This window comes from Canis lupus, chromosome 30 (assembly GCF_048164855.1).
Source record: "Canis lupus baileyi chromosome 30, mCanLup2.hap1, whole genome shotgun sequence".
Taxonomy (NCBI): Eukaryota; Metazoa; Chordata; class Mammalia; order Carnivora; family Canidae; genus Canis; species Canis lupus.
The window spans coordinates 18,116,252-18,140,397 of record NC_132867.1 but is presented as its reverse complement, the minus strand read 5'-3'; the positions used below and the strand labels follow the sequence as shown (position 1 = coordinate 18,140,397).

At 39.8% G+C, this 24,146-nt stretch overlaps 2 protein-coding genes across 7 annotated transcripts in view; one reads left to right on the top strand and one right to left on the bottom strand.

The window, feature by feature from the left end:
• The window catches only part of CXADR (CXADR Ig-like cell adhesion molecule), a 226,915-nt gene that overhangs the window by 142,534 nt on the left and 60,235 nt on the right, over window positions 1–24,146 (bottom strand). For all 3 annotated transcript variants that reach the window (XR_012021211.1, XR_012021212.1, XR_012021213.1), the window contains exon 8: window positions 6,713–7,285. The gene's annotated coding sequence lies outside the window, so the exon portion shown is untranslated. The remainder of the gene's footprint in view (window positions 1–6,712; window positions 7,286–24,146) is intronic.
• BTG3 (BTG anti-proliferation factor 3) overlaps window positions 1–24,146 on the top strand; it is a 37,951-nt gene that overhangs the window by 12,468 nt on the left and 1,337 nt on the right. Inside the window, exons 1-4 of one of the 4 annotated variants that reach the window (XM_072806606.1) lie at window positions 5,972–6,117; window positions 9,421–9,599; window positions 13,681–13,818; window positions 19,132–19,339. In XM_072806606.1, the coding sequence (XP_072662707.1) occupies window positions 9,427–9,599; window positions 13,681–13,818; window positions 19,132–19,339 (519 nt within the window). In that variant the 5' untranslated portion in view covers window positions 5,972–6,117; window positions 9,421–9,426. Of the gene's footprint in view, window positions 1–5,971; window positions 6,121–9,420; window positions 9,600–13,680; window positions 13,819–19,131; window positions 19,340–24,146 lie in introns of those variants that run through there. The other 3 variants (XM_072806603.1, XM_072806607.1, XM_072806605.1) reach the window with 3 other exon arrangements.

Here is a 24,146-nt window from a genome sequence, read left to right as displayed (position 1 = left end):
ACTTTAATTCTTAGACCAGCTACACGAACCTTGAAGGGTAAAGTTAATTTTTCCAACACTGCTTTAAAAATAATAAAATTGAGTAATAGCTGTACTATCAAAAAAATTCAAAATAAAGGGTCACCAATTAATTTCAGGTCTTCCAAATCAAACACAGATCATATACTTGAAAAACTCAAGTGACATTAGCATAAGCTACACACTGATAACAAAAGACAAGTGAATTAGGATGCCTAGGTTGCTCAGTGGTTGAGCCTCTGCCTTAGATTCAGGGCATGATCCCAGGGTCTGGGATCCAGTTCCACATCCGGCTCCTGCAGAGAGCCTGCTTCTCCCTCTGTGTCTCTGCCTCTTTCTCTCTGTCTCTCGTGAATAAAATAAATAAAAGCTTCAAAAAAAAAAAAAAAAAAAAAGACAAGTGAATTATATTCCCTCAGTAGCTGTTGCTCTGGGACAGTTTCACATTCTATAATTGTTTACATTTCTATATAACATTTATGCTGAACATCTGGTGAGGAGTATTATTCTTTCAATTCATTGTGGTTCCATAATACTGTGAGAATTCAGTATTTACATGTCTGCAATTAAAAGGAAAAGCAAAACAAAACAAAATTACTAACCTAACAACTTTGTTCTATCTGCTTCTTTCTACACCTATTGCCCCCATAGTGTTTGAGTAGTTGCTCATGATATATACAAGTCATAGCTAGTTTATTATTCTCACCAACTTTCCTTCTGAGTGAAAAAAAAAAGCAATTATGAGCAATTTACACTAGTATAAATACACTAATATATAATATATATCTCACAAATCTGTCATGAATCTTTCACTTTCCTACTCCCTCTCTCAAAGAGAAAGCTTTTATTGATATATAGATTATAAATATTTATATATATATGTATCTCATGCATATAAAGTTTTTTTTAATCACAAAAAAAGTTACTGAAACATTCCTACAAGGTAGAGAAAAACCTGACCTGCTGCAATTATCTCCCTAAAGCACTCCTGTGAGCACAATTACAAAGTATTTTTGCCAACCACATCACAAACAATTATTAATGTACTAACTGTAGTTCCATGTTTTAAGCTTCTCCTGGGCCAGGTGTGGAGTGGGAACATGTTCTTTATGGAAACATTTCATTGGATCATCTGCTGACAAAGCACATTTTTAAAGCATACTCATAATCACTCTAATTAGGCCATCAAATGCCAGGACTTGCTTTGTGATTTTGATTAGCTCTAGCAATCTCTGTGATGCAACCAAGGAGTGACCCTACCTTCGAAACAATTTCCTTATGCTATGCTCCGCCCCCACACCTGTGTGTCCTGAAAAGTAGTAAGGAAGGTTTGAAACTCTGCCCTTACAAGTCTTTGAAATTTCCTTTCAGCTGGGAGCCCAATCACATCCAAACCCTTTTATATGCCTTCAACATTATTGCCTTTATAACTTTTGTGACACTGAATTTATAATTTATAAAATGTAATATGTTAGGTAGATTGTTTACATATCTCTATCTTCCACTAGGTTGTGAGTAACTAATTTGTCCTATTTTGATCCTTGCTAACGGATGGACACGGTGTTCTCAATGCTCTAGCACAAATATTTGACGTGGTTAGGCAGAAAAGAGAATGTGAACACATCCAGTCCTCCCTCCCCCACATTCTCCTATCCCTACCGCAACACAACTGACTGAAAAGAACAAAGAAAAATAAAACAAGGGGACTGATTTTCTTAATTAAAATATACCTTATATTGTCCATATATACGTTCATATATAAATATATGTATATATATACACACATATATTTAAACTTAGTTATCATTGTGACTTTGAGGAAATACTACTGAATGAAGGTCATTGTGATAGTTAATCTTAGGTGTCAACTTGGCTAGACCATGGTGCCAGTTGTTTGGTCAAACACTAGACTAGATAGATGTTGCTTGTGAGGGGTATTTTGTAGTTGTGATTAACATTTACAATCAGTGGACTTTAAGTACAGGATATTACCCTCAATAATGTGGGTGGGCCTCAATCAGGTAAAGGCCTTATGAACAAAAATTGAGGTTTTAGGAATAAAATAAATACTATTTCCTCAAGATCATAACAGAAATCCTACTAATGGATTTCGGACTCAAGAGTGCAACTTCAACTCTTGCCTGAATTTTCAGCCTGCCAACGGGCTGCCCTACAGATTTCAAACTTGCCAGCACCCACTTAAAATAAATCTCTCAGGCAGCCCCAGTGGCTCAGCGGTTTAGCACCGCCTTCTGCCCAGGGCGCCATCCTGGGGACCCAGGATCGAGTCCCACATCAGGCTCCCTGCCTGTGTCTCTGCCTCTCTCTCTTTCTGTGTCTCTCATGAATAAATAAGTAAAATCTTTAAAAAAAAATAAAAAATAAATCTCTCCATATATGCATCCTATTGGTTCTGTTTCTCTGGAGAAGCTTTACTAACAACTGCATTTTGAAATAGTTCTTTCTTTTATAATACTTCTGAACCTTTTGCTAATTGAATATATCATATTCTTAATTTTGTTACATAGAGCAAGAGTAGGAGCTTATATACTACTTACTAATAGAAGTCAGTTTCTCTGTTGGTCCAGAGAACAAGAGAGTTGTCAAAGGAACTCAACAACAATGGCACATGTCCTGCCAAGTAGGGAAATTTTACACCAGGTTTCAAATATGAAGCTCTATTTGAGCCCAGAGTGTGCAGCCTATCTAAATATGATACCCTATTCCATAAACTGGGAACATTTTCCTAAGCTAGTTTATAGAAATTAACAAATCTTAAGCAATTAACCAATAAAGAATCTGAATAGCTGGATCAAAACATTTTCCTCTAAAAAAAGATGTGCCATGTTTGGGGCATGGTTGGGGCAGGGAGGAGGGTTTCAACAATTAATGCAACTCAGAATAGGAGGTTGGTGTGCCCAGTTTCCATTGCCTCATTCATCAAGAGAGTTTGTGTTGTGACTCTTGGAAGTCAGTTTTACTGCATGATGTAATGGAGAAAATAATGAAGATTACAAATTTTCTTTATGCTTATGTTTTTTTAACCACTGCCAGTTTATGGATATTTAGGAAGTTGAAGCAAAGAAAGTAGATTTAGTTTCCATTTAATTCAGCCAAATGGTTAGGTCCTAGAAATTTCTGAAGAAATATATTAGTGATTTTAGAATTAAAAAGTCTTAGATCCCACTTGGTAGACCTTCAATGGCCCTCAGAGGCTGCACAACTTTTCCCTGATGTTACATAACAGAACTCTCTCTGTCTACTATAAAAGCAATGGTTTTGTGTTCAGATTTTTTTTAAGATTTTTTATTTATTCATTCATAGAGACACAGAGAGAGAGAGGTAGAGACACAGGCAGAGGGAGAAGCAGGCTCCATGCAGGGAGCCCGACATGGGACTTGATCCTGGGTCTCCAGGATCACACCTCAAGCTGCAGGCGGCGCTAAACCACTGCGCCACAGGGGCTGCCCCTGTATTCAGATTTAAACCTGACATGTGGATTGAAAAGATGGTATTTGAAACTGTTCTGTTCACAATGCTGAACTTCTCTGAGCTCAAAGGAATAACAGATTTTAAAGAGTTACACAGTTATTTAGTGGAAAATAAGTCCTTATTAATGAAAGCAATTCAGACTTTGGTGATTATGAGTCGTGTTCTCTATGACTTTGGGATACTACCATAAGATGTGTGTGAATATAGACCCCCCCAGATCTACTAAGGCAGCTCATTTCCAAAACATACACACATAAACTTGCCTTAAAATTGTTCTAAAACTACTATACCTATTAATACACAGTATTACTCAACACTGGAGTTAACTGTGGAAAGGAATCAACTGTGAAAGGAAAAACATGTATTAATGGGTAATTGTATCAACTCTGCTCCCCTCTTCCAGCCTCCTAAAGAGGCCCCAGCCCTGTAGACCAATTTTTGGGGGCTTTTGTGATTCAGAATCAGATGAAAGAGAGCTGGGGGAAAAGATCTGAAGCACACATCCAGGGTTAGAGAAGAGTAGGGCATTTTTAAAACACAGAGGCAGCAAGCAGCTATCTTGTGTGAGAATAGTGGATGAGAGGGAAAAAAAAAAAGGAGATGCTTAAGATATGTTGTTATGTATCTGCTTCACAGTCTGGACTACCAGAATTTTTTAAGAGTTATTTCAATATTAGGTTTCAGGTAATTGCTTATGTATTTTGAATACAGTCCTGCTCTAAGACTGGGCCATGTGGGTCACAGATTTATAGACATCACACAAAACACTCATCTCAAGCTATAAGAATTTCTGGACAAAATCTTTGTAATGTTTGTGGCTACACAGTTATTTTATGAAATTGCAGAGATAAAAGCCTTTAACAGTAAAATAATCTCGATCGGATTGTTAATTTTTTAAATTTTTATTTATTTATGAGAGACACAGAGATAGGCAGAGACATAGGCAGAAGGAGAAGCAGGCTCCATGCAGGAAGTTGGATGTGGGACTCCATCCCAGGACCCCAGGATCACGCCCTGAGCCAAAGGCAGACGCTCAACCGCTGGGTCACCCAGGTGTCTCAGGAGCCATCCAGGCGTCCCCGGATTGTTAGTTTACACTGATGAAAACACCCTCATAATCTCCTAGAATAGCCCCAGGTGTAAATATCAATATCCTCATTAAATCAACCAATAAGTAGACATAGGTCGAACAGTATAATTTTTTTTTTAATAAATAAAACTTACTGTAGTGGTTTTGGAATTGCCTATTTATCAATGCTAAAAAAAAAAATCGCTTTGCATTGTGAATAGGCTATAATCACCAGTATCAGTAATAAAAATGCTGTAATTTAAAAATTAAAATAGTCATCGGACAGGGCTGAAACCATGTTCCTAGGCCTAGAGGGCGGTGAAGAATCTAGACAATCTACAACTTGAACAATCAGTGCTTGAGCAATTCACATGTTTTAGCTGGGAACAGTGAAAACTGGCTCTCTTTCAATAATAATTTTTAAAAGAAATAGCTTGTATTTTTCTGGTCTGATGTATTCAAGTGCTTTCGCAAAACTAATAACATGGTGCCAATTCAACGTAAAAGACTGGAGAGATTCTCCTTTTTTCCCACAATGTTAAAATGCACCTTTTCCACATTTGTATTTGCCCAAAGACTAAGCTTTGTACCTGGGAAGCCCTGGAGTAGAAATATCTCCGTGATGGAAAGCCTGAACTCTCAGGGCTTCATTCATTCGGGCACCAGCCCCGGAGCACCCCTTCGTGCAGGACCCCGGACTCGGAGCCAGGCCGCAGCCCCGTCGCCGGGAGGAGCCCCCGCTCTGAGGGCGCTTCCCGCCGGGCCAGGCAACCGCGCAACTCGGGGCGCTGAGCAAACGACCTAAAGCACCACGGGGCAGCTACACAGGGGACGTGCCTGAGCTCACCCCGAGGACGGGGGTCGGCCCACAAACGCGGCCTCCCCTCCGGCGCGGGCGGCCACCCCACCTCTCGGGGCTGGAGCTCGCGGCCGGAGGCGGGCAGGGGCAGGGGCAGGGGGCACCAGGGGACGCGAGGGGGACGCGGGGACCCGAGCGCGACCCCGATGGCGCGGCGGCCGGGACGGGGGCGGCGGGGCACGCGGCGCGGACCTCGAGGCGACAGCGGCCGCCGGGGCGCTGCGGGCCCAGCCGTCGGGCCAGGGGGTCTGGGCGCCGCGCGGTCCGGGTCCCAGGGGCGGGCTCCCGGGCAAGCCCCGCCCCGCCCCGGGCCCGCCCCCCGCCCCCCGCGGCGCGCGAGCCGGTCCCGCGCGGCGCCAAGCCTTTCCCGGGTCATCGCCCCTCCTCTCTTCCGGGCCGCGAGCCCCCCGCGCGTCGCCTCAGGGCTGCGCTCGCGCGCGCGCTCCTCTCTCGCGCTCCCTCGCGCGCGCACCTTCCCGCCCGCCCGCCCGCCCGCCCTCAGCGCGCGCTCGGTCGCCCGACGACGCGGGAGCCGCACGCTCCGGACTAGGCTCGCCGCGCTCGCTGCCGCCAAGCGCCGGCCCGCGGAGGCGGCGCCCTCGGATCCCTGGCCGGAGACTGTCGGGACCGCCGAATCTGCGGCCCCAGGGCGGCGGCGGCGGCGGCGGCGGCGGCGGCGGCGGTGAGGAGGCCGGGCCGGGCCGGGGCGGGGGGCGGACGTGGTGGAACGGAGGGCCCGGGGGGGGGGTCCCGGCGCCGCGGAGGCCACGTCGAAGGCTCGCGGCCAGCGGCGCGCGGGGGCAGGGGGCGGAGTGCGGGCTCGACCCGGGCTGCATCGGCCCCGGCTCGGCGCGGACGGAGGGCTGTGGGCCGAGCGGGGCGGCCGAGGGGGTTTCCGCGGGACCCTCGGCGGGATGGGGACGGGGGAGGCGCCGCCGCGAGGCTCCGGCCACGTTTCCACCGCGCCCTCGCCTCCGCTGGGGGTGGGCGACAGCCTCGCGCCTACCCGCCCCCCTCGGGGCGTCCCCGGAGCCGCGGGCCCGGCTTGCTGCCCGCGGGGTCGCGCCGAGGGGAGCCCCGTCCCGGAGCCCGGGGCCGCCCGGAGACGCAGCGGCCCGGCGGACGCGCCCTGCGAGGGAGGCCGTTCGGGGAGGGGGGAGCGGGCTCCGCGGCGCTTCCCTTCCCCCTGGACTCGGGGAAAGCCGCGACCGCAGAAGTTGGACGCGCTCGCAGGCCGTTCTTTCCGGGGGGGGAGGCGGGTGGCGCCTACTCACCTAGCGCTCCCCCCCCGAGCGCGAGCCTTCGCCGCGGCTCCGGGGGGCTTGAGCCGGCCGAGCCCCGGCCCCGTGGGAACCCCCGTCTCCTCCGCGCCCGGAGCCCGCTCGGCAGCGCCGCGGAGGCGGGTCGGGGTCCTCACCCCCGCCGCCGGGATCCCGCTTCCTCAACCTCGGGAACGTCTGTCAGGAATACTTGAATCGTTACGACACGGGGGGAAAGTACAAAGTTAGGAACTGCTGCAACGCCGGGCTCCGCTCTCCCTTGGGTTTTCTGCCCGCGCCGCGAGCCGAGGAGCCTGTGGAACAAAGTAGAACTTGAGGAGCCGCCGCCGCGGCGACTACGTCCCGGGATGACGTCACCGTGCGATATTTAAAATGGGAGCTTTTCGCTCCGAGGGTGGGTGGAGGAATTGCGGCTGCTTGAAGACGCCTGAGGGCTCGCCGGCCCAGCTCGCTTCTAGTTTCTTTCTCTGACTTTGCAACTCCCTCTTTGACCCTTTGGTGCTCCCGGGATCCGAACTGGTGGGAGTGGGTTAATTTTTATGCTCTTCCACGCATCATTCCCTCAGACTGAAAAAAAAAAAAAAAAAGTAATTCCATATGACTCATCCTGTGTTCCAAAGCAATAGCAACCACTGAGTGGTTCTTTCCTTCCTTTTATTTTTTTGATACGAAACAGCAAGACAAAAAGGAAAACAAAACCCTAACCTCAGATATGGAGAGCACAGTAGACGAATTTAATGAATGAGAACGAGACCGTTTAGAATTCAGTACTTTTCTTTCGTGGGGTTCCTTGTTTTCTTTGATGAGATAGAAGCTAATGTAGTTCCATCAGCAAGCAACTTTCTTCTCAAACCGTATATTAAATTGCAGTGGGTTTTATTTTCCATTATAACATGGTGGGATATAAATACAGCTTTGTAAAGTGGAAATGGCCTAACTTTTTTTTAGGAGGATGCCTCATAGCATTTGTGGAAGGCTGGGGTTGTATGTGCCTCCACAACTTTTAAGTGCAACTCAGTTCCTCTTGTCTGGTACTTGGCCAAAGAAGGCGGATTTGGCATTCTAGGGTTCCAGAGGGGAAGGTTTAGGTGTCTACCCATCCAAGATCAGGGTGGGTGGGACTGCCTGCACACCTCTCAGATAACTAGTATTTCACAGTGAGATCCCTCGTTTGAATTTGCTCAAGGAGTAAAGGATCATATTATGAGGAGAGATGTCAAGAGGTTTGAGAAAACAAATGTGTGAGAACCCAAACTTATCAGCTAGGTTTTTGGTTTTAGGTTTTGGTTTTTATATTAAACACAGCAGAGGCTGTATATCTTTAATAATTGGCTCTGGAAGGGATGATATTGCTTAGTAAATGCAGCATATGAAAAACTCCCAAGTTACTTACAGCCGCCAAGTGAATGAGCTCATTGCATAAAGACAGAATAGAATATACATTGAAGCAATCCCAGGATAAGATTTTTGCCTTTATGGATTAATCAATGATAAATCAGATCTGCCATTTAAAGAGAGTCTTTCTTGAGGCGATTCCACAGTGCAGCTAAATCTCTGGCTTTCTTTTAGTTTGATTTTTCTGTGGATGACCCTGAATTTCTGCTCTATTAAATATGTTTTGATAGAACCACTGTTGGGTTATATCTTTCAGGTAAATATATCTCTGTTCCTGAAAAATGCTAACAAATTCATGCTAAAATTTTTTTCTTTATGTGTAACAGCTTTATTATTCAAATAGGACTCCTGTAGCATACAATTTACACATTTAAAATCTACAGTTCATTAGTTTCAGTATATTCACAGAGTTGTGTAGCCATCACCACAGTTAATTTTAGGACATTTTCATCACCCTTATAGGAAACCCTGTATTCATTGACGCCCTCCTCTTTTTCCCCCCATCATTCCTTCCCCTAGGCCAATAACCTACTTTTTGTCTATATGGATTTGCCTATTCTAGAAAACTTAAATAAATGCGATCATACAATATTTGGTCTTTTGTAACTGGTTTCTTTCCCTTAATACAGTGTGTTCATGGTTCACCTTTGTCATAGCCTGTATCAATACATCATTCCTCTTTTTTGTTGCTGAAGAATATTCCATTGCATGTATATACCACATTTATTTGTCCCATCAGTTGGGACATTTGGGTGCTTCCACTTTTGGACTGTTACGAATGATGCATTGGACACTTGTGTACACGTTTTTGTGTAGAAATACATTTTTATTTCTTCTGATGTATAGCTATAAGTGTAGAATCGATTGGTCTTATGGTAACTCTTTTTTTTTTTTAGATATTACCATTTTTCTATAGTAGCTATACAGTTTTGTGTTTTAAAGTCTAAATTATTACACAGAATTTTAAATTATTGTAGCTAAATATTGACAGGTTTAGTAAAAAGTGTATAATATCATTGTAGTGCTTTTCTTTGATACGTGATTTTATTTAGCCAACAGAAGCAATTTGGTGTGCTCTCTTTACTGAACTTCTTCACAAAGCTAAGTGATAAGATTCTTAGACAGTATTATAGTAAAGTCTTCATGGCATAAACTAGTCATTATTTGTTCCTTTTTCCAGATATGAGGCAATGAAACACAAGATTAAATTGAAAGAAGGAGAGCTATGAAGGACAGATGTTTTGCAGAGCTTTATTTTCCAGTTTTTATGTTTTGTTTTTTTGAGAAAAACTGTTTTATCTTTACAGGGAAAGATGAAGAACGAAATTGCTGCTGTTGTCTTCTTTTTTACACGGCTGGTTCGAAAACATGATAAGTTGAAAAAAGAGGCGGTTGAGCGGTTTGCTGAGAAATTGACTCTTATACTTCAAGAAAAATATAAAAATCACTGGTATCCAGAAAAACCATCAAAAGGACAGGCCTACAGGTAAAAGATTAGATTGAACAGTTGGATTGGACTAAGAGGCTGATAGCTCCTGAAACGAGTACAAGGCCAGAGGACTAAAGGGTGTTCAGTTCATTTCTTTCACAGTTCAACTGCAAAATACAAAACTTTGGGGTGTCTTTGGTATTTTTTTTCCATACATGTTTTAAGATACAAGTATTTGTTCAAGTCCCACTACCACTGACTACTTGGGTAGTCAGTACTGTTGGGTCATGGGAGTTAGTCTTGAGGTGGTAGTTTGGCTTCTGACTGAACAGATTTCTTATGTATCATAGGTACATGAGGGTTTTCACAATTCTAGAGGACCCCTAAAATTCACCCATAAATGGGCATGGTAAGAGTTGAGAGAAACGAGTCTCTTTGTTTCTACAAATCAATTACATGTTCTTGGAAAAATAAAAGTTTTATGGCGCATATAATTAAGAATATTAAATACCTAATATATTGTTGACCCCAAAAATTTCATTTATACTATGCATAATCCTCTTAGTAGAAGCCACTGTGACTTTTAATGATGAAAGCAACTTACTATGACCCACAACTGGCAGACACTAGCTCTGGGATTTGAACTCACGTCTGACTGGTCCTAAATTCCTTTGGGCTTCTGCACACCACAGTTTGAACACTGCCTTGTATCTGAGAGGGAAAGTAACTCTCACTTGCAGCTGTCTTTTGTACTCTGGTTTATAAGTTACACTTAAGGCTTAAAGTAAAGAAGAACAGGCTTCTGCAAAACATGTTCTGGCATGCTCATTCCCTAGTATTTACGTGATCACTGTTGAGAACCTGGGTTCTGCTAAATAAACTCAGCTGTCAAACTATGCCCCATTTGTGGAGGTGGCCACAAAAAAATAAAAGTCGAGCAGTTGTGACTACAGAAATTCTTTTATTTATGCATAATGGTGCCCCCAAAGTTTCCTTCTCAGATCAGCACTTCAGTGCTTTGATGTAAAAAGGACTTCTTTCAGTCACTTAGCTTTTACAAGTGTAAGACTATTCAGGGAGTCTACAAAGTAATGAAAATGTGATTTGTTTAGTTCTCATTCGCTAAAAGCCAGAGGTGAGCATTTATTTGATTGAAAAAAGAAAAGTATTCTATTGAAAAGTTATTGATGTATTTTCGTCTTCATTTTTATACAAGGAGGTTTCCTAGTAAATTGGAAGATGTGATGGATTAAAGTAGAAATATGGGATCCCTGGGTGGCGCAGCGGTTTAGTGCCTGCCTTTGGCCCAGGGCGCGATCCTGGAGACCCGGGATCAAATCCCACATCGGGCTCCTGGTGCATGGAGCCTGCTTCTCCCTCTGCCTATGTCTCTGCCTCTCTCTCTCTCTCTCTGTGTGACTATCATAAATAAATAAAAAATTAAAAAAAAAAAGTAGAAATATGAATGTTTTGTATAAGTCAGACTCGTTATTTTTTATCTTCTCACTTGATTCTCTTACTTTTTTTCCTGCACATCGTCATTTCTGATAGTGAACAGCTTTTGTGAGTTAGAGCTGTTGAGGCTTTTTACACTGATATAATTGACATTGGACAAAGGCTTTTGGAAGTGCCAAACCAATTTTTTACTATTACTGAGAAAAGAAGACACTGTCAAGTAAATGCTTAAAGGTCAGACAGTGTACAGTTTCATTTCCATTAATTCTAAAAACTTGAGGAAAATAATTAGCTAAACAGGATTAAATTGGCATATGATCAAAAGTATCATTATTGAGTCATTTTGAAGCTGTCTTTGGAGTAGAAAACTATTAGACTTAATGGTGGGTTGTTACTATTATAAAAATGAACAGAATATAGGATTAGCCAGAGTGAGACTCTTGAATCCATAGAGTAGGTTGGAAGTGTTCTTTTTCTTCTAAAGTGTTTATAAATTAAAATTGTTTCTCCACAATATCTACAAATAAGAGGCTTTTGGAGGGCAATTTGGCAATATTATCAAGATCTGTAGAAATACTCCTACTCTTTGAACAGTAAGTCTCCTAAAAATCTATTCTAGAAGTATAATTAGAAATGCAGATAAATATGTATGAATATGGATGTTTCTTACACTTTATAATTGCAAAAAATTGAAAAGAACTGTCAACATTAAGTAAATGATAGACTATTTTTATGCAACTTTTAAAATCTTGTTTTTGAAGATCGGTTAATGGATAAGAAGTCACGGTATATAGAGTTTGAAAAAACAGCACAAAATATGTAAGATATGCAAATTTTGTTGAAGCAGAGTCTCTAAGCATCTTTATTTACATATATATTTTTTTTAAGCTTAGAGCCTACATCACTCTTATTATAGATAACAAAAACACGTACTTCTAAGTTCTATCTCCTTACCTATAACTGCTTTTGATCCTATGCTAAGTAGGACTTTTGAATCAACCTACACAACACCAGAATTTGTAAACATAGACCATCGTAAAGAAAGGAACAAGTAGCATCTTATATGCTGTAAAATATTTTTTTTATTCTGAATTGCTTACTTGTTAACGGTCATGTTAAGATTAGTATAGACAGAATAGAATAATAATAGCCTTTGGAGTCCAGTTGTCTAGATATGCCCCCTGGATTTACCTCCTTCTAGTTGTAAAGTTGGGAAAGTGATCAACTCTGCCTCCTTTCTTACAATGGGGAAGTGATATCTAACTTACAGGATATTTGTGAAAATAAAAAGCTAGTATACATGAAGCACTTAGGAAACTGTCAAATGTATAGTAAACCTTCAGAAAGAGTTATTATTAGTACTTAGAAATCTGTATTAGCTATTAGAAATTTTTCACTGTTTTAAATGAAAATTGAAGTCAAATAATGAAATAATTTTTTTAAGAACCTAAGCATCGTGTTAGGTTCTATTCATTTTTCTATTGATGTCATTGTATTTAATGGTATAATTACTATTTGTCAATAAATTTGTGTTTTCCTTATTTGAGAGCTTTGCATCTGAGGAAGAGGTGAAGCGACTTAATCTAAATTCACCCAATAAATAAGTACTAGGAGTAGCACTAAAACCTGGGTTCTCTTGATTGATTTCTTAGTTGTAGGCAGTAAATACTTTTATTGTAGCCACCATTTTTTGTACATAAGCAAAATGCTTACTTTAACATGTATTTTTGCATTCATCCTCGGAGCCATCTTTGAGCATTCCATTGGGTAGATACGTATTTTCTTAGGTTTAAAAAATGGAACAAAGGCTCTGTTGGTTTAGATTTTTTTTTGTTATTTTTGGCTTTTTTAAAAAACGAAAACCCTTTGGTAACAAATACATGAGTAAGCCAATAACGCTTTGGATTATATTTTAATCTTAACTGTGATATGAATGGTTCTATGTCTTGGACTGATTGTATATTTATAGAACAATTATAGGTGAGGAAAGGACACCTTTCTTAACACTTGCTATCTGGAATCTATAAGCAAGGAAATGATCAAAACATCACAAGAATTTCAAAATATTTGAAGCATTGGTTAGAAGTCTTTTGTTGGAGATTTTGTTATATAGTAACTTGGCCTATTAATGCTTCTACCTTTAGTGCTCTAAGTAATTTTATGCAATGTTAGTGCTCCTTCCTCATTTAATGTACATGTGAGATTGAGTGGTTTCTGTCTGGCTAAAATGACGTAGAGCCAGTTGTTATTGTTTCCCTGGGCCTGGACAGATGCCCTCCTCTTCTTACCAGGCTGAGTCGTCTTACTGATGCTGCCTCTTTGCCTTCAGTTCACATTTATTTTCTACTTAGGATAGATATGCACCTGGGTTCCCCACCAGGGTTTGTTTGTTTTAAAATCACATTGGTAGGATCCCTGGGTGGCGCAGCGGTTTGGCGCCTGCCTTTGGCCTGGGGCGCGATCCTGGAGACCCGGAATCGAATCCCATGTCGGGCTCCCGGTGCATGGAGCCTGCTTCTCCCTCTGCCTGTGTCTCTGCCTCTCTCTCTCTCTCTCTGTGCGACTATCATAGATAAATAAAAATTTATAAAAAAAAAAAATCACATTGGCAAATACTAATAATATGACAGGTTTATGATTAAGATTCAATTAAAGCTATTAACATTATTCTACTTCGTTGTAGATGCATTCGTGTCAATAAGTTTCAGAGAGTTGATCCTGATGTTCTGAAAGCCTGTGAGAACAGCTGCATCTTATACAGTGATCTAGGCTTACCAAAGGAACTCACTCTGTGGGTGGATCCATGTGAGGTGTGCTGTCGGTAAGTGTGCTGGCTGAACTGATTACCATGCTGGAACTAATTTTATGAAATTCTCTGTTACTGCCTGCTTGTGTGTCTTTATGACCAGAAGCTGGCTGTGTGGGCTTATTTAGTTGTGAATTTTGTCATCTGAAGGTGAAGGACTGGTTACATTCCTTTTTTACAGTTAAAGAAACTTAAAAACTTGATTGGGTTGGGTTTTTATAGGGCTCTGCCAAGAAGTTGATTATAGACCAAAAGGCAGAATTTAGATACCTAGCCTCTTGTAGGTCAATTACTGTCTTTCTTTGGTGGTGCACTTGTGTTTCCCCTCTTCAAATTAGGGAAGAAGTTAATCTCAAGTATTACTGGATAATAATAATGTTCAGTTGGTTTCTGTTTGTCTCTTCTCTTGCCTCCCTCACCCATTATTTTCATAGTTTTGTTTTTATAATGGAGATTATTTCTCATCTCCTAATGAGCAGAATTGTAAAAGGTGAGTGTTAGATGTGATATCTAATTGAATTCCATTCATTCTGAAAAACATACATTGTGGACCAGGCATTCTTAATTGTGGGGTTTTTAAAAAGTGAAAGTGACATTCTGCTGTCAGATTGTTTGAAGTATAATGGAGAAAAACGAATGAGCAGATTATAACTGTGATTTATGCTGTAATAGAAATACGTACAAAATGCAGTAGTTGGTGGCACAAAGGAGAAAGTTACTGCCTCTACTGGGAATCAGAAAAGACTACCAGGTGGGTGATACTAGAGTTGGGTGGGGAAGGATGCAGTTGACTAGTTGATAAGGTGGCAAGGATATTTCCAGGCAGGAAGAATAGGATGAGTAGATACATGGAATACCCTGCAAGTGATTACCTACAGTTGTTCCTTTAAGGTATTTCTCTTTGGTTTTAAGTGCATTTCACCTGTTGACTACAGTTGAGATGCTTTTTGATACAATCCTAATAAATTCCAAAGGTGATCATGACCTTTGACCTGATCTCCAGCAATAAAAGTAGAGGTGGTGATATGCCATGCCACTCTGGACCACCATGGAAGTACTTGGTATAAGCTGTTGGTGTAAGCTGCTTGCTTTGGGAAACTTAAGGTTACTAGATTCTCCAGCACTTCTTTCTCAGAAAAAAGAAGAGCAAGATATCTTAAGTTTTGGTCCAAGAAGGTCAAACATTTTTAGATTCTGGGACCAATTCAGGAGTCATCTTAGGCCAAGGTCAGACTTTATAGACTTCGGCCACTGAACCCCTGCTGAAGACCTCAGTATATAAGAAATAGTTATCACAAAGTTACCATATTGAATTGCTTACTTTTTATTAGGCCTGCACTTAGATTCTGACTGACTCTTCTTTAACACACAGTTCTTTAGTTATGTAGTTTTTCAGCCATAAAAAAGTATAAGCAGTATTTGAAAGGGGCTTTTTCATGTAGTTATAAAGCTACCAAAAAAATATAGAGTCTTACGTGGAGGCAGAAACAAAAAAGCAAAAAAAGAGTTGGCAAAATGTATTATCACCTAGTCAAATAATGAGTATTTAATATGACAATCTTAAATCATTAGGGAAATATTTCTATGTCCAAAAATGCTTAAGTCAGGTAATTGTATAAACATTTTGGACATAGTTATTCGAAATGGCTTAAACTAAATCTTGGCACCTGAAAATAAAAGCTTTAGTTAAATAGCCATTCTACTTAGGTGGATACTTCATTACTTATGATGCCAGATAATGAAAAATTTCTGTGCTTTCATCTTATTAATATATGAAAATCTTTTTTTTTTTTTTTATTTTTATTTATTTATGATAGTCACACAGAGAGAGAGAGAGAGAGGCAGAGACACAGGCAGAGGGAGAAGCAGGCTCCATGCACCGGGAGCCTGATGTGGGATTCGATCCCGGGTCTCCAGGATCGCACCCTGGGCCAAAGGCAGGCGCTAAACTGCTGCGCCACCCAGGGATCCCAATATATGAAAATCTTTGCATTCAGTAGCCTTTTAACAATTTTACATGTGATTAAAATTTTGCCAAAAGTTGGCTATGATGTGATATTTTAATCACCTTCAGAATATGGGGTTCTCATTCTGTGATAATAGAACTTCATGCTGGTGATTGAGTAGAGGTGATTGCAGTTAAGAGAAGAAATCTCAATATTGATACTGCTTTGGGACCAAAATTGTAAAGATAAATATTCTGAAAACCAAAGTAAAGCTGATCTAGCAGTTCTATAATTGAACAAATATCTGAGAGACATTAATAATAACTCATTGGTACACTAGAGAGTAAGCTTATAAATAAATTGAAATTGACTAAAAGGGAGCATTCTTCATAGTATAACTGAGTTATTCCCATCAGGATAAAATATTGGAAGTGTACAAGAAACCTTATGTAGTTAGGTTATCATTTAGTGAACTATGTGAGAAGATACAGAATAGGTAACAGATCCTCCTTCCTTATAAAGAGAATGCCTGAGAATGGCTCACAGCTTTCTTATTTTTCTTATTTATCCAACATACTCCATACCTTTTTTTTTTTTTTTTGGAATCTCTATAATCCTTTTCCTGATACACAGACCATTAGATGCAATTGATTTGTTCCAGTTAACTAAATTGGACTTAATGTTTTAGCAGTGTATGGTTGAAAAATGGAAAATGTAAGTTATCCATTACTAATTCTAAAACATTAACCACACATGCCAATGTTACAGTAATATATAGTGAAGAGCTTTGCTTACTATGAAGAGAACCATCATACCGAAATAGTAGAAAGGGAAAGATGCAGAACCTAATTGAATTTGCATGTCAAAAAAATCTGAGTTAATAAAGCTGACCCTTCAGTCATTTGACCCTTCAGTCTGCCCTTGATTTAGGTTTCTGTTTCTACAGAGGCAGGGATTTTTCTCAAATTGCCTGCCTTTCTGTTTTACTTGAATTTTGATTCCATTAATGGGCAAAACCGAAGATAGGCCTAATAAACCCTTTAATATTGCTGACATTATTAACATGTGAATTAACCATTGTATTGAAATTTGTTGAGTCCTTAACCCATGGGTAGACAGGTAAATTCCGTTGCTAAAACTCTATGCAAAGTAAAGTTGAAATTACAGTACAGGAGTTCTGTGTTAAGAAGGATTTGCCTAAATGCTCAGGCATCTTATACTAGGAAAAAAACACTAGCTGAAGACCAACCAGTATCCAGCCAGTTCAGCTTTCTTGCCTAGCAGATAGGAAACTGTGGCCTGGAGACATTAAATAACTTGCCCCTTATCACAGAGCTAGTTAGTGGGAGAGCTGGAACCAGAAACATGTTCAGTGCTCCTTCTACCATCTGTAGCAACTCCTTTTATGAGATAAACTGAAAAAGAATAAAAAAGGGAGTTATGTCCCATATTTAGGTAGTATTTATGGCCCATTCAGCCTGTGTGAGAGTGGAAGTCAGCACAGCTATATAAAGAAGTAGAACTCACCTATGAGGCTACATGATCTCCATATAACTTTCAAAGAAAGGCTTTATTGCAGTTTGGCCTTTTACTTTATACATATTCTGATTGAGAAATAATTTGAGAGAAGACTTAACTTGAGGGGCACCTGGGTGGCTCAGTGGTTGAGCCTTTGGCTCGGGTCGTGATCCCAGGGTCCTGGGACGAGGTCCCACATCGGGCTCCTCATAGGGAGCCTGCTTCTCCCCCTGGCTATATCTCTTTCTCTCTGTCTTTCATGAATAAATAAATGAAATCTTTAAAAAAAAAAAAAAAGACAAATTAATCGACATATTATTATATTATTAACTGTGGTTTTCTGTCAAGGTTGGTTTTTTTTTTTAAGCTTAAAATCACTTTGTCTTTCTAACTTTAATTACATGTTGTGTAAGAACTGCTTAACAATTAATTCCTTTGTCCTAACACTTACTAGAAATTGTTTCATAGTGTTTATGTTGTACAGTCTATTTAAATAGATTTGTGGGTTTTTCTTAATCTCCAAATAAAAACTGGTTTTATGGGGGCCTGGGTGGTTCAGTTGGTTAAGCTTCCAACTCTTGATTTCAGCCCAGGTCATGATTTCGAGGGCGTGACATCAAGCTCCCGTTGGGCTGTTGGGCTTCTCGGTGGGCAATGGAGCTTTCTTAAGATTCTCTGTGTCTCAGAAAAAAAAAAACTACTAGTTTTACTATTCATTATGCTATTTTCACTCATTGCAGAATTTACTTTCCTTTTTTTTTTTAGTAGCCAACAGCTATAGTTAAATATTCTAACAATTATTTTCTATTTCAAGGCTCTAAAAATACTTTGGGAGGATTAAAAGGGTAGTTTTACTTTTTAAAAAGAATTAGGATGAGAAATGAGCAGTTTTCGTAGGAATCTCCATGAGATAAGCAATATAATTCCAGCAAAACCTCTTTATTTTCCTCAACAATTGTTTGTTTTTTAGTTCCTCAGTTCTTATTTTTGTCAGTGTGGATACAGGCAAACCAGGCCCCTTTTTTATTTAATCATGGTAAAAGTCAATCTCAAAGGAAATACCTAGTTGATTTGTGACTTGAATTACTAATATCTACATTACAGTGGTTAGTTAAAAATACATTAGAAAACTGGGATCCCTGGGTGGCGCAGCGGTTTGGCGCCTGCCTCTGGCCCAGGGCGCGATCCTGGAGACCCGGGATCGAATCCCACATCAGGCTCCCGGTGCATGGCGCCTGCTTCTCCCTCTGCCTGTGTCTCTGCCTCTCTCTCTCTCTCTGTGACTATCATAAATAAATAAAAATTAAAAAAAAAAAAGAAAAGAAAATTTTAAGGTACAGCCAGTTTAATGGTACATACAAAAATATAATCAAAACAGTGAATTTCTCTTCAGTGTTTTAAACAACTATTTGTTGGGTGGCAGTAGGAAAGAAAATTGGGAAAGAGAATGTGGAGTCACTTTTATTTGTAATTGAATAAAGCCAGAGGTAGAAAATCGTGGTTTGCCTGTTGTCATGGAACCTGGGCTAAGACACTGTATGAGGACACCTGGGTGGCTCAGCGGTTGAGCGTCTGCCTTTGGCCCAGGGCACAATCTTGGAGTTCCAGGATCAAGTCCCGCATTGGGCCCTGCATGGAGCCTGCTTCTCCCTCTGCCTGTGTCTCTGCCTCTCTCTCTGTGTCTCTCATGAATAAATAAAAAATAAAAATAAAAGATACTGAATATGTAAGGTTAAGTTCTGGGGAGAGCTCCTTCTTTGCTTTAGACCAATGGCATATCCAAGGCTGTTTGTTTTTATGGACAATTTCTTGCTTTTGTTGATGGTACTTCAGGGTTTGTAAGTTTGTTTTTTTTAATCCTTAGGTATGGAGAGAAAAACAATGCATTCATTGTTGCCAGCTTTGAAAATGAGGATGAGAACAAGGATGAAATCTCCAAGAAAGTTACCAGGGCTCTTGATAAGGTTACCTCTGATTATCATTCAGGATCCTCTTCTTCAGATGAAGAAACAAGTAAAGAAGTAGAAGTGAAACCCAGTTCAGTGACTGCGACCCCAAGCCCTGTGTACCAGGTAACCATGGATGTCTCTCTATTAAAGATGATGAGCAGGGCTTGCGAGGTCATTCCAGGGGGTCCTGCTCATATTGCCGAGGGTTTCTGATTTGAGATACTGAATCCCATTTCTTACTTTCCACATAAAGGGAAGCTGATCCTCTGAGATATAAGTAGGATAAATACATTTTATTTGGTTGTTTGTTTATGGTAAATACATTTTAAAAGGTGTGACAAAAAGTAGAAAAAATTATGGTGATAAAACATTCCTGATATTTCAAGATCCTTACTATTACAAAGGAGGTATTCAGTTTTTAGAGTCTTCAACACTTCTGTTGCATACCATTAGGTTTAACTTTCTTCTCTCCAAGATTAAAGAGAAACTTCACTGAATTATATATAAGATTTTTCACTCAAGTCAGAACACTATCTCCTTTACTTCAGCAGTTGAAGAGTTATATAGCAACTATGCATGCACTTAGAAATTCATCCACTTGTTTATACCCCACATACCAAGGAACATTTAATATACTTTTTTAAATTGTCAATACAATACTGTTCAACAAAAAAGATAAATCAAGAAAATTTAAAGACATCTTTTGATTTGAGCTGTGTTCTATACATGCACTTTACTCTAATTTTGAGTATATTTAAAATATACCTATTTTTATTAATTTGGCCTTAATTAGACATAAAACATACCAGATTTGTTGTAGGGTTGGATTTGGGCTACAATGAGTAGTTAGACTTTAATGAGAAATCAGGGTTTTGAGTATGAGAAACTAAATCTTTTTTTTTTTTTTTTTTTTATTCATTCATTCATTCATTCATTCATTCATTCATGAGAGAGAGAGGCAGAGACATAGGCAGAAGGAGAAGCAGGCTCCATGCAGGGAGCCTGATGTGGGACTCGATCCCAGGACTCCAGGATCACACCCTGGGCGGAAGGCAGGCGCTAAACCGCTGAGCCACCCAGGTGTCCCAAGAGAAACTAAATCTTTAAATTCATCATACATTTATATAATGAACATGAACATGCTTTCAGTTTAACTTCTTTTTTTTTTTTTTTTTTTACATTTGTTGAATTATCCTTCTAGGAAGATTAGTTATGAAGATTATCATATTCGTAAGGATATATGGTATATATTGTAAGATAACATGCACTTGCTTTAAACAACTTAAGTGTAAAAAACTATAATGGTGACCAAGTCCTCTCTCTCCTCCCCCCAACCAGCAGTGCTATACTTTTCTATGGAAGTATTTGTTACTAGGATTTTTTTTTCTGTATTTTCCCTGAGAGATTCCCTATATAGATAAGTAAACATAGTATTTGTATTTCAGAGATGATTTTTAAGACTTTTACCGTAAATATTTGGGTTTTTTTTCCCCTCTGTGGTGTATTATATACTCTAAATTACTGTTGTTAAATTGCCTGGAATTAATTCACATGTGGCAATTTTATCTCAGAATTTTATTATTACTCAACAAAGCAAGAAAGTAAGTCTCAAATTGATTGCAAGTAAATTGGCCTTTAATTTTTAGATTATCCTTTTTTTAAAGATTTTTACTTATTGTTTATTAGTACAAGCAGGGGGAGCTGCAAAGGAGAGGGAAAAAGCCGACGCCTTGCTGAGCAGGGAGCCAGACATGGGGGGGGGTTGATCCCAGAACCCTGAGATCATGACCCAAGCCAAAGTCAAATGCCCAACTGACTGAACCACTCAGGCACCCCCAGATTTTCCTTTTAAATTGCATTTATTTCCCCCCATGTTGAGAAACTGTTAGTATAAAATTATAACAAAAGCATGGAAATTGAAGTATCTTCTGTGGGCCTTTAAAATAAGACATTTTTCCTTGACATTTTATTCACTAACAAAACAGTTCATGACAGAGAAGCATGGCTGTTAAAAGCCATTGTGTAGAAAGCTGGTACAAGTGGCCCACTTTAATCTTTTCTTCCTATCCACTTCATCTTGAACCTGGCACTGCTAAAAGGTGTAAATAGGGGGCTTGTCAAAGTAAGGACACAAAGTTCCTAGCTTGGGGCCTTTGTTCTTTTAGGAATCTGTCTGGTTTTTTAAAGATCCTTCCAGAGATTACTGTACTAATTAAGAATTGAAGATCATGTCATTTCTCCCCACATTGATCTATAGAGTCAATTCAGGTTCAGTCAAAATCCCAACAAGATTTTTCTAGAAAGTGACATTGATTTTAAAATTTATAAAAAGGAGACTCCAGTTAAAGGCCTACACTTCTATAAAGCCATTATGTCTAATAAGATAGTGTGCTAAAGATTTATAGATACACAAATATATTAATGGAACGAAATAGAGAGCCCAGAAATAGACCTACATATGTACAGTCTTTTTTATTTTTTATTATTATTTTTTTTTTATGAAAGTGTCAAAGCAGTTCAATAGGGAAAGTCTTTTAAGAACTCATACTAGGGACACCTGGGTGGCTCAGTGTGGAGTGTCTGCCTTTGGCTCAGGTCATGATCCCGGGGTTGTGGAATTGAATCTTGCATCGGGCTCCCTATGGGGAGCCTGCTTCACCGTCTATCTATGTCTCTGTGTCTCTCATGGATAAGTAAATAAAATCTTAAAAAAAAAAAAAAAGGGAACTGGCACATTGGATACTCTATATAAGAAAAAAAAAAAATGAACGTAACTGCTACCTGGCAGCATACACAAAAAAATTAATTTGAGGGATCCCTGGGTGGCGCAGCGGTTTGGCGCCTGCCTTTGGCCCAGGGCGCGATCCTGGAGACCCGGGATCGAATCCCACATCAGGCTCCCGGTGCATGGAGCCTGCTTCTCCCTCTGCCTATGTCTCTGCCTCTCTCTCTTTCTCTCTCTGTGACTATCATAAATAAATAAAAATTAAAAAAAAAAAAATTAATTTGAGATGGGTCTTAGACCTGAACATAAAAGCTAACTCTGACACTTTCAGAAGAAAGTATTCAGAGATATCTTTATTATTTGGGATAAGCAAAGATTTCTTTCAGGGTATACAAAAAACAAAAGAAAAGAACTTGTTAAATTTGACTTCATCAAAATTAAAAATCTTTGCTCATCAAAACATACCATTAAGAAAATGAATGGGCAAAGCATAGACTGGAACAAAATATTCTCAATACATACATCAAAGGACTTGGTTTCCAGAATATACTTTATAAATCATTCCTATAAATCAGTAATAAAAGACAAACAACCCAATTAAAAATGGGAAGATGTGATTAAACACCGTGCAAAAGAAGTTCTATAAATGTCCAGTAAACACACATGAAAAGGTGCTTAACCTTATTTGTCATCTGGGAAATGCAAATTAAAACCACAGTGAAACACAATTTCTTCCAGAATGGCTAAAATTAAAGTCTGACTGCTGGCAAGGATGTGAAGTAGCTAGATTCATAAACTGTTGGTGGGAGTGTGAAATGGCACAACCGCTTTGGAAAACTATTGGCGCTTACTAAATATGCATCTACCCTATTACCCAACATTAACACTTAAGTATTTAATAAGAGAAATGAAAATATTTACAAAAACATGTGTTAGAATGTTTATAACAGCTTTTTTTCATAGTAGCAAGATGGAAAGCAACTGAAATGTCCACAAACAAGTGAATGGGAGAAAAATTGTGAGGTTTTTACACAGTAGAATAATAGTAAAATAGGAAGAACTAATAATAAATATAATCTGGAAGGACCCCAAAAACATTTGATCGAGCAAGTGAATTTTGCCATCCACCAAAGAACACATGCTAGATGATTCTATTTATATGAAGTTCACAAACAGGGAAAACTCAAGTCTGATGATAAAAATCAGAACAGTGGTTGCTTATGGGGGTGAGGATTAACTGGAAAGGATAATGTAAGCTCCAGAATTTTGTCTTTTCTGACAGTTTTTTTTATCTGAACCCCTAAAGTGGGGCTTGAACTCACAACTTTGAGATGAGTCACATACTCTTCTCCCTGAGCCAGCCAGGCACCCTTTTCTCTCTTGACAGTTTTTTTTTTTTTAAAGATTTATTTATTTTATTTATTTATGATAGACATAGAGAGAGAGAGAGGCAGAGACACAGGAGGAGGGAGAAGCAGGCTCCATGCTGGGAGCCCGATGCGGGACTCGATCCCGGGACTCGATCCCGGGACTCCAGGATCGCGCCCTGGGCCAGAGGCAGGCGCTAAACCGCTGAGCCACCCAGGGATCCCCCATCTCTTGACAGTTTTAAAACATTTTCAGCACCTCAGTATAAAAAGAAATGAAAACATTTCATTTTGCTGTTTGTAATATGAGTCAATTATTAGTTGGAACTCTAAATTCTTCCTTATTTCAGCATTATTTTATTTTTATTTTTTTATTTTTTTTATTTTTTTAGCATTATTTTATATAATTAGGAATTAACATACTAAGGTTATTCGTTGAAGCATTGTTTTATTTTGTGCATTGTTTGTAATAGTAAAACACTGAAAACAGCCTAATGTTCCATCAATAGGACACTGATGTGTGGCATAGTCATTGCATTACACCTAGCTGTCAGATAATGAAAAAGGAATTTAGGTATGATACGAGTATCTCTGGGATGTGTTTATCAAGTGCAAAAAGTAGTGAAGAAAATTGTATGTGCATGTTTTTCAAAATGTATGTACAGATGTACACCCAAGTATATGCATGAAAATTTAAGGGTATACACCAAAAAAATTAGTGTCAGTTGCCTCTGAGAGGGCAACTGAGTAGCTGTCAATCAGATACAGGGATTTTACATTCATTGTGTATGCTTTTATATATACTGTTTGTATTTTTTAGGCTATGAATGCAATTTTA